The following is an 11,147-nucleotide window of genomic DNA, read 5'->3' as shown; positions in this document are numbered from 1 at the left end:
TGTTTTTTTAGATATTTTTTTGTACTCGTTTTTCATTTTATATACTCTCTTTTAGCAATAATATTCAGTGGTATTTACATTTGAAATGCTTTTACATACAGTCAAACATTGTATCTTTTTCTTTAATTGACATCTTATAAAACAACTGTAATCTTTGACATTATTCGTTATCTATTATTGAACATCACACAGTATAAAAGTGCATTCCAGCTGAAAACTCCAGCTCATTTGCATCCTGACCTTTTACAAGAACAAAAAGCCCGTCGTGTCGGGAGTCTCTGCGGTGTTGTTCCCCTATCGTTTCATTACAGATCTATGGAAATTTTCATTTGGGCAGTACGAATGTTCAAAGTGGGAAATGATTGCCTTTTAAGAGGTTGTTTTTTTTTTGTTTTTTTTTGTGGTTTTCAAAAATCATGCATACTTTGTCCTCGAGACGTGTCAAGTAAGCGAGACTACAGGGTAAAAAATAGGAGACTTCTTCTGTAAAAACATTTAAGAGATCAATAATAGAGTCGCCTTTACTCCATATAGTGGATGGATGGTTTAGCTTTTATAGTTTACTGTAGTACAATCAAAGCCTTATGGTGTTTGTCAGTTCTTTTGTGTCTGTGTGTGTGTTTGTGTGTGTGAATCTTTGTAAACATACCAACACTCAACTACAAAAAGCTTGGAGGGGGTTGGGGTGGGGGGTGTGTGAGAAATTGGTGGTGTGGATGGGGTGGGGTGGGGTGGGGGGATCACATCCTTAAATCATTTAAATTTTTCACAATGTCTGTTTTCCTCGTGGGCTGAGAGGAGGGAGAATCTTTTGCAGGATTTAAATGATTCATCATTTTCATTTGGAATGAAGTAGTGAGCTGAATAATTCACTTTTTCTGCCACTGCAGACGGAATAAAAAGTAACAGATCCTGTACAATCGTCTCACCATCCAACCCCCCCCCACCCCCTTTCCTCGATCGCTTCTCCCTTCATACATCCACCGCCACCCCCGTCCCGATCACTTCGTGTTCAAATATATATTTTATCCCCCCGTGTGTTATCCTACTTTCTAAACTTCCTCGTTAAATGTTTACTCTTTGCACATTGTCCCGAAAACTAATGTCGCAGCTTAACGTCTCATCAGTCACCAGTCTCATCTTTAAATTGTCTCTTGCTACTCCTGCTCCGTTTCTAGTCGAACACGCACGCTCACATGTACAAGCGCCTATATGCACTTTTGCTCCTCTCGCACACACTGACACACACATGCAGACACAAAGAGCAGGCCGACTCACACAACGAGAAAACGTCTTCCTCCTTGTTTCCTGCTGTTTCTCATTCCATACGTGAGAGTGGAATTAAATCGAGTCTTGGATGTTTTGGGTTGTTTTTCTTTGTCCAAAGCGTTTAACAAATTGTTGCTGCCCCGAGCAGAAGCAGCCTCTGCATTGTCTCAGTATCTGTGCTCAACCATATCAGCGTTTCAACACTTATTGCTTTAAATTACATCAATCACTCCCTCCCCTGCCCTCGCATTCTCCATCCTCCCTAGGCTCATTTTTCTCTGTCTCTTTTTATTACTTTGCCTCTTCATCTTTCTCTCCTTTAACTTCTCTTCGCATTATTCTAGCGCTGGTTGCCTTTTCATCATCCCTCCTATTCCCTCCGTTCCTCTCGTCCCCCCTTTGCCCCTATTTGTTTCATTTTCATCCTTCCTCAGTCTTTCCCCTCTTCTCCGGCCTGCTCCCCTCCCTCTTTTTTCTCTTTCCTCTCCTGCTCCTCTTTCGTTTCCTTCTCCTTTTTGGTGCCCTCTTCCACTTTCTCCTTGTCCTCCCTCTCCTTCTCCCTATCCTTGAAGAGTTGGGCTAGTTTCTGAAACTGGGGACCCCACTCTTCCAGCCCTGCTCCCCACTCCTCCTTCTCCGCATCCTTCTCTCCTTCGCTCTCCAGTGAGCTGAGGGATCCCGCCCTGGAGCCTGTGCCCTCCAGGCCGTACACCTGCACAGAGTCGTACGGGGGCTGCGATGGGTCAAAAGTGACCTGGGCGAGGCGGAGGCGTAAGAACTCGCCCACCCTCAGTGCCAAGGACGGGCCCCCAGGCCCTGGTGCGCCCGCTCTTGTAGCATCCATTCCTGGAACCCAGCCGGTGCCGAAGCCCATCACTCCGCCATAAGCTCCCCGAGCCTGCCCCGGGAAGGGAAAGAGCTGGGGGGTCATATCCCTCCTGCCCAAAACATAACCCCCAAGCCCTACCCGATCACGCCAGTCCCCGATGAAGCCGGCCGCTTCTGCTGGGTAGACAGATGATATCCCTCCGCCCTCCCTGTCTGGCCTCGCCACCACAAAGTTGCTCCCCATCTCCAGTCCTCCCCTCCCCAAGCTGCCGGGGTAGTCCCTCTGTCCAGACACCTCCCCCTGCAGGACAGTGGCATAGTTGCGTCCACTGGCAGGCTGCTGCTGTCCTTCCATGGAGGTGCCTCCGTTCCCATTTCCACCTCCACCTCCCCCACCCCCTCCGCCTCCTCCTCCTCCTCCTGCTCCACTGGAGTCAGATTCAGCCTGACCAGAGCCCGTGCGTTTCGGGGACAAACCGGCACGGGAGGCCCTGCGTCCTGCCATGGGGAGGGTGGCCGAATCGCACACCCAGCCTCCTCCTGCGCCGTGACTCTGGCCCATCATGGAGCCGGACCGCGTCATGACGAGGTTGTGTTCCCTGGGTAACGTCTCCGACTGCACCTGGAGGGAACGTAGGCGAGCACGAGTGGTTTCAGTTCGGGGCTGGGGTAGGGTGTGGTACTGTTAGGTTTGGTTACAAAATGGGATGAGGGATCATTTAATAAAGAGGCATAATAAAAGCAGAAAGAAGACGGGGTGGGGTGGGGGAGGGGGCGTGATGACATAGTGCCCAAAATGGAGGAAAAAGCAGGAGATGGTGACGATAAAAAGTGATTGAGACGGAGGAGACACAGACATTGAGCAGAACAGAGATGAAGAAAAGCAGAGTTGGAAGAAGCCATAGATATTAATTGAACACTAAAATGAGCTAACACTGCACTGTGAGCGTGAGATGGAGAGGGAAGTGATCGAGAGATAAAATATTTGAAAATTAAATAACGGAAGGGCCAGAGAGCCTTGCAATGGCCTAATAAATAAAACAAAACATAGAAAAGATAATGAACAGCAGGATATAAATGTGCTGATATGTCTGAATCATCATCTTCCCCCAGCATTGTCCTGGACACTTCTGCTACCGTACAGAGATGAAGAATATTACAGTGTTGCAATCACTGCAATAATATCGCACATGAGCTTCAGAGCAAACTTAATAATTATTTTATATTTGCTTAATTACTTTCTTACTTACTCGTTTGCTTATTTAATTGAATAATTAAGTAATTCATTCATCTTTTATGCTTTCCCCATTGCTGCCATCTATCATTAATCAAGTCATTTATTCATTTTTAATTCATTATTCAATCCAACGTCTATCACTTTCTCTGCTTCCTGAAACATTTAGCCATCTATCCATCCATCCATCCATCCATCCATCCATCCATCCATCCATCCATCCATCCAACAAACTGTGCTACAATACAGAATCCTATCATATACCAGTTTCACACCAAAGGCTCAAGTAAGCATCATTTGCACAATGTAGATTTAAGGACAAGGTCATTACCTAAAACATTACAGCACATTCTGCAAAACCTCTTATTTGGATGCTACAACATTGGTACGTGAAAAACAATAATATTAATTTCCTGGAACATTTAATGGGAAGAATACATGAAGTATCATGACATCATGCATGAAAAAGCATAAATTCATTCATGTAATACTTCAAGAACTACCAGGAACAGACAAGAATTAACAGTACCTCACACATGACTTAATGCAAGAACAATAGTTAATGCAATAAATGATGTATGTCAATTATCATGATTTCTGAGTTATTAAAGTTCTTCACGTCTTAAAGGGATAAGGCAAAAACCGACAGGTCACAGCAAGTATTTTTTTGAATTCCATGTATTTAATCATCATAAACTAAGAAATTACCTTGAAATAAAGTGGTGACCTTTCTGTCTTTAACACAAATGAATGATTAATGGTAGTATAGCTGTTATATCAAAATGTACTACCATTTGTTGCTTATGCATACATGCTGTATCCAATTTTTTCTCCCTAAGTAATCAATAACATGGAGTCCAAGATTATGATCTAATTTGCTTTTGTATTTTTTCAAAATGCATTATGCCTAAATAAACAGAGAGGCTGAGTTTATTTGAAGAGCCATTAATATGATGAACCGGTGTTTTTAAAATTGCTCCATGGCCCCTTAAACAAATCATTTAAAAAACATTATTATTAGGGTTCCATCCATCCATCCATTGTCCGTAACCGCTTATTCTGATGGGTTATGGGGGGGCTAGAGCCTATCCCAGCTGACACTGGTTGAAAGGCGGGGCACACCCTGGATACATCGCCAGTTCATTGTAGTATTATAAATTATTGTAAAATGTAATTGAAAATATAACAAATTGAAATCTTATTAGGCATCCCCATCTTTCTAATCTCCTGCCAGTAGAAACATCATTCAATATGTCAAGCAGAAGCTTTAGCTAGCTAGCTAGAGCTAACTGACAAAAATGGAGACATTTTTGAAAAGGAAAGGACCTGATGAGCAGACCAGCTGCCCAGCTGACAAAAGCTCAGCTGCAACGACTCTGAAGAACTCCTGGTCAAGTAAATCTTACAAGTATGAGTGCGGATTTAACCACTGCACACAAGAATGGCTATTGAATAATGGGCAACCCACAGGACCCACAGGTTGTGGGACGACCAGTGCATGAATATTTGATATAGATAATATTAATGTTTTTAATAGTTTTGTAATTTTGAAACGACATCTTGCACAGTGCAGGCTTCTACTGGAAGCTAATGCTATTTGGACGACCTGGGCATGGAAACGTTTGGGAACCCCCGCGCTAAACTCATGAAGAGGTGGTGCTTTGTTAATCATGATTACAACACTTGGAATTAAAGTGTTTAAGAGCTGCTGCTGTGACTGGTCAGTTCTTTGCTCTCAGACTTGTCATTATTAAAAACATTGAAATTATGATGATTGAAACAACTGCTTTGCATTAATTAATTCAGTCATTAATAAATGCATTAAGTTGCAAAATAATTCCTGCAGAGACACTGATAATTCTTGTACATTCATTAAGTACTACATAAATGAATTCAATTTTTTTTAGTACAATTACCTAGCTCCTTGAATTTAGAGTGCATCAAATTAATGTCCATTTTTCTCCACAGCAAAATTAGAGCTGCCATAATTCCTGCCTCCTATAAATGTCAAAATGCCGTTGGACGCTCATCAGGGAGGTCAGCATATTTGGGATGATTGTAATTTAAAGCTGCATTATGATGCCAAATTGCACGTTTGGTGTGAAATTGGAGTGAGTGCAATCCTTACCCAGTCCACATCTTGACTGTGGTTCATTTTGTCCTCACTGCTCCCGTCTGTGCAGTTGCTCGCAGTCCCCGTCCCCCCTCCTCTCTCCTGGCTGTCCACGGTCCTCGGCGTTCCTCCGTCCGACGTGCTCACCCCACTTTGGGGCGCGGTCCCGTCGCGGCTTCCCGTGCGACTCCCCGTTCGGCTTCCTGTGCTGAGGTCTGTGGGAGCTATGTAGACGGCCCCGGACTCCATGGGCCCCACCATGGCCCCTTGGTTCTGGATCACCAGTGAGTGGTCCGGCTGTCCTCCAGGGAAGCGACACCCCAGCTCTGCCAGGCCCGGTTCAAACGTTCCCCCCGGCGTGCGGCGGAGGACAGGTAACGTGTGGCTGCTGTAACAGAGGCGACCGTAGAGAGGTCCTCCTGGTCCTGTATAGTTGTGATCCACCCCTGGATTCTGAGCCCAGCTGTAGGTGCGACTTTTGTCTTGGCCACGATGGGCGTAACGTCTGCAAGACATGAGGCAAAATCTCTATCAAACTTAGTTTTTTGTTAGTTTTTGTGCTAAAAACTTAACTGGCTGGTCATTTTGGGGAGTATTTTTGAGACCGTGGTTTTTGTGATGTACTGTATAGAATTATATCCACATGGTGGGTGATTTTCTTTAAAGGAATAGTTCACCCAAAAGTCATGCCTCCATACTGTTTGTTAAGTCAGTAACCTAACCAACTAGTTCTGTTTCCTAATACTAACCAAACTGTGCCCAGTATCTAAAATAATAATTAAAATAACAAACAAAATAAAAATAATAAATCAACAAGTCTAAAATTAAAAGTCACCACTGGCTTCTAGTTTTAAACTAGATTCAAGCCTCAGTTTCTTGGGGAAGTCTTGTGTTTAACTCACTCCACCACCACAACTCCTCCATATACAGACTTTGCTGCTCTCCTTATAGCTAACCTGGGTGGGGGCAGGTGTAAATAGTTCAATAGCTGCCATGTACCTGTTCTCACTCAGGTGCAAATAGACACTAATCTCTCCACCTAGAAAGAAACACCAAGGTCTGCAAACTTAAATTACCAGGACACTACAGTTTCAGTTGGATAAAGCTGGGGTGCTTCTGTAGACAGAATTTAATAAACAATAATTAAACCTGAAGCAGCCGAGGCCAAGATGACCTGACTTTTAGCTGCTCGTATGAAGACCAAAATACTTATGTTTGCCCACTGTTAAAAATTTATAGTCTTGTGTGTGAGTCTCTTGAAATTAAGGATGCCCTTATGTCCCACAGACAATAAAAACACCACCCGAGACAGATAGGGTATCTGGGAGAATTCTGAAATTATTATGTTTATGCATCATGGAATATACATAATTTTAATTCAGGGTTCCTACACCTTTTCCAAAGTCAAATTCAAGCACTTTCCAAGAGTTTTCAAGGTGCATTTTCCAGCACCTTACAGCTGTGGTAAATTTAATATTTATACACAGTGAAATGACATTTCACTTCTTAATCACATTAAATCAGATGTTATTGTGTTACAGTATAAACAACCAAAATTATGTTGGTGACTAATTAAAGGATGTCTGGGCATCCTGTACAACTTGGTTGAGACAATATTTACTTTATAGACTTATTTTAGCTCTTTATCTAAAATTCAAAATATTCAGTCAGAGTCCATTAAAATTCAAGTGTTTTCAAGAATTTCCAGTGTTAGGTGGTCACAAAATGTGAGGTGGCACTGCCAGCAACTTCACATTATGTCACATGTGTGGTTACACACTTTAACGGTGTTGACTAAGAGACAAGTTCAAGGTCTGTTTGTTTCTCTGCATACATGGAGATGTGGCGATGAATGTATTAATCAAACCGTAAAAAGAAACAGTACGTCTCCCAATGACAGATAGAATAATGAAAACTGACTGCGGCTTAACACCTGGGGTGATTTAAATTTTTTATTTATATAAGTGCAGGGAACAACCCGCAGAGCGAGTCAATGAAGTGATGCAAGATACTGAAACAAAGTTATTAAACTCTATTTATTATGTCGAATGAAAAAAAGCTTCAGTTTGGGACAGTGGTTATTAAGCCTGGGACGGTTGAAAGTAGAATTCGGGACAGTTGCGGGATGCCGAGGAAAAAAGTTAATTTGGAGCTCTGTCTCAAAGCCCGATCCAGGATAACTCTGACGACATCATCAGGGTAACTTTCACAGACAGAAGAAAGCTCCCCGCAGAGCCGCAGAAGACATTATAGAACAGCTGCAGTAACTCCTCATGCAGAGCGAACAGAAACTCAGAGCACATTTGGTGGGGAATTGTAAGATCTTACCAATTCAATACAATAACAACTGTGCACAACCAGCCCCATGCAGTATTAGTAATGCTCACTTTCATTTCAAACAAATAATCACCGTGACAGTTTTTGCCTAATTATATTTTTTCTTTGATTTACATTGTGACACTATGTTTCCAGTTTCCAGTTAATTCTGATGACCGTTCAGTGGTCATAGGTTTTAAATAGAGTGGTTTTGATTTGTTCATATACTGTGCCTGATTTCTTTGTTTCTCCACATGCTGCTGCAGAGTTGTGTGGCCCGCTGAGTTATGCCTTTTATGCAGACAGACAGACAGTGGAAGGTGTCAGCTCCCTGTGCTGGGCAGGGGAACGCTGAACAACAAAAGACTTCAAGAAAAGCAGCATGGGGACATTTCTTTTGGATGTTGGTAGTGTTAGTATTTTGTATTTATAGGTGGTTGGGTTTATTTTGGGGTGTTAAAATTTTATGGGGTTAGTCCCCCCACTTAGTGTGTGTGTAGGTTTATATACCCCTTCTTTTGCATCATTTGCAAAGTCAGGTTTGTTCAGTTCAGACTTCTGTTGCCGCATTGTTTTGCTGACCTCAAATTACTTAAAGGGACAGTGCACCCCAAAATCAAAAATACATGTTTTGTCTCTGGACTGTAGTGCTATTTAGACATCTGGATAGCTTTGGTGTGAGCTGCAGAGTTTTGGAGATATCGGCCTTAAAGGTGTGGGAGGAAATGGCACCTGACTCAAGATGCTCAAAGGGCTGAAAAATTACATTTGAAAAATTCAAAACAACCTTCTCTTTTTGTAAATCATGACTGTGACCTTTGTTCTTTCGGAACGAAAGTGGTTCCTCGATGAAACTGCTCACAACAAGATCTGCGGATTATTAACCAGGTCATGAGTTTTGAAAAGAGAACTTGGGTTTTGAATTTTTCATATGTGTTTTTTGGCGCTACAAACAAAGTAAAATTTAGTCCCATTATATTGGAGAGACAGCAGACATCTCTATGAGCAATAACTCCAGAACTCTGCAACTCACCCCCCCAAAAATCTAGGTGGATAAACAGCACTGCAAGCCAGAGAAAAAGTGTATTTTTGATTTGGGGGTGAACTATCCCTTCAAAGGGTGCAGAGTTAGTGTATCTGTTGCTCCTTTTTCTTTGCTTATGTGTTTTAAACATTTGCAATCTTGTTTTTTTTTTCTATTGATTGAATTTTTGGTTTGGCTAAATAAATTTAAATACTTTTCCAACATGATTCTGGTGCTCCTGCCTTTGCTGCTTGTTCTCTAACAGAACCACAAACTTCAAAGTTACCATAAAGTTCAACTATCGACTCCTCTGTGACATAACGTCAACAGAAATGAGAAATGAAACACTCCACAAAGGTAGCATTTATTGCGGGGATATTGCAGCGGATTGCAATAGATTTAGAGTGTGTTTCATGTTGTTGTGTCCACCTCCATAAATTGCGAGAAGCAATTTTCGATAAAGTAAAAGCAGCCTTTGTACTTGTTTATGGCCTCCCCATATGGTTTGCATGAATTCATCTGAGTTAATTATTAGTCCAAAGGCAATAACAATGTTTCACAGAAACATCAAAGTGGGTGCGAACGACGCTCTGATGTGGCAGAACATAAACGAGCTTTAACAAAATGAGCACAACAAAGTGGTCTCAGAGGACTGCGGAGCTTGATAGCCGTCTGTCTCAGCAGTTTGATCGCTGACTCCTTCTGACCCGCGAGTTATGGCTTGATCGGTTACTTAAGATGATCAATTAAGCGCTGGGCTGAGATAAAGCTTTTACTCTGAAGGCGCAAATTTGTTTCCTTCCTTTTAGCGTGTAATAGGAGGCCAGCCATGAGGTTTGATGCAATTAAACAACAAGTGTTATATATGTATCACCACATGGAAACAGACACACTCCCTCTGTCTACTCACATGTTCCTGCTGTCCAATGTGCGGTAGCCACGTGAGCGCGAGCTGTGCGGGGCGCTCTGGAGCGCGGCGATGTCAAAGGCGGCCGTGTCGGCCTCGCCGCCGCCCTCGTCGTCGTACGTTATGATGTTCTCGCGCACGTCGTCCTCCTCCAGCGGTGACAGGGAGTCGCGCTTCTGACGGCGCAGCGACAGTGACAGGGCGCTCACAGCTGGTAGAGGGGCGGCAGCGGGAGAGAAGGATATTGAAGCAAAGGAAGGAAATTGGAAAAAGAATGATGAACAAGGGGGTAGGGGGCAGGAATCACAGGGGAAATAAAGGAGAAGGAGGAAGAGTGAGCAAGGGAGAAATTTTCAGGCAGACAAAAAAGGTGAGACACACAGAGACAAAACAAACGCACAAGAAGCCTTGGGTTAGAGGGCTGCTATATCATATCAGCAGGTTGCATGCCTCCACTGTGTAATTGACTTTGAGCTTCAGCCAGGCAAATGGACGCTTTACTCTCCCATGACTTCATGACTTTTATTCCATATTCCCAAAGCAGAGGGCTACGTTTGACTCCGGGCCGTGGGCGAAGAACCAAGACATGGTGGCTGTTAGACAGCTGTCCAACAAGGCCACCTGTGATAAAGTCCACCCAGAGGGACGGATTTGGTCTGCTAGTCAGGCAATATTTGACGAGAGTTTTTGTTAAACTCAATAACTTTACTACATGTAAAGTGGAGAAATGTTAGACTTGCATGCAGTAAAAGCTACAACAAGGAGTTCGTCACACGTGCCACCAGATCATATTCTTATTCAAATCAGATGAAATGAGCCGGCAAAGTTAAAGTGAGTAGCATGTTAAGGAGAGTAACTCTATTTTTCGACATTATATTTTGTGGTTATTATGGTGGACACGTTACTGCTTTTGTCCACAGGGGCCTCCAAAATCAACACAATGTAAAAGTTGCTTGTTGCTTTAACACAGGGAGTACTCACATGAGAGCTGCCACCATCCGTCGATTAACTGATTAGCTGATTGAAAGAAAATTAATGTCCAACTATTCTGATAATCTAATAACAGTTTAAGTCATTTGTCAAGCAAAGATGTCATACATTTGGTGGTTCCAGCTACTTAAATTTGCTGCTTTTTTTTTGTAATTTCTGACAGTAAACGAAGAGTCTTTAGGTTTTGGACTATTGGTTGGACAAAACGGGAAGAATTTTAGTGAAAATGTGATGTGATGAACATTTTTCTTTGGCATTTTAAAAAACTAAATGATCAAATAAGCCCTTCATCAGACAAACATCAAGTGAATAAATGTCATATTGCAAGTCAGACAGTGTGCAGGATTTTAATTGCAACTTTTTGGTCTGTTTGATCCCCTGCTATGCACCTGTCTCATCAAATACATGTGTGTTCTTTTGTTCCAAAATTTTGGATCCAATCTGAAACGAGTCATGGAAAATCTAC

General features: G+C 42.6%; 1 protein-coding gene across 1 annotated transcript in view; it reads right to left on the bottom strand.

The window, feature by feature from the left end:
• Positions 1-731: 731 nt before the first annotated feature.
• Positions 732-11,147, bottom strand: part of cdh24b (cadherin 24, type 2b) — a 241,435-nt gene continuing 231,019 nt past the window's right edge. The window contains exons 12-14 of the mRNA XM_084731957.1: positions 9,695-9,902; positions 5,460-5,949; positions 732-2,779 (exon numbers count right to left, since the gene is read on the bottom strand). Coding sequence (XP_084588083.1) covers positions 1,700-2,779; positions 5,460-5,949; positions 9,695-9,902 — 1,778 coding nt within the window. The 3' untranslated portion in view covers positions 732-1,699. The remainder of the gene's footprint in view (positions 2,780-5,459; positions 5,950-9,694; positions 9,903-11,147) is intronic.

This window comes from Lutjanus erythropterus, chromosome 12 (assembly GCF_056507025.1).
Source record: "Lutjanus erythropterus isolate fLutEry1 chromosome 12, fLutEry1.hap2, whole genome shotgun sequence".
NCBI classification, from domain to species: Eukaryota; Metazoa; Chordata; class Actinopteri; order Lutjaniformes; family Lutjanidae; genus Lutjanus; species Lutjanus erythropterus.
The sequence above is the reverse complement of the archived record's forward strand: the minus strand, read 5'-3'. Positions and strand labels throughout refer to the sequence as shown.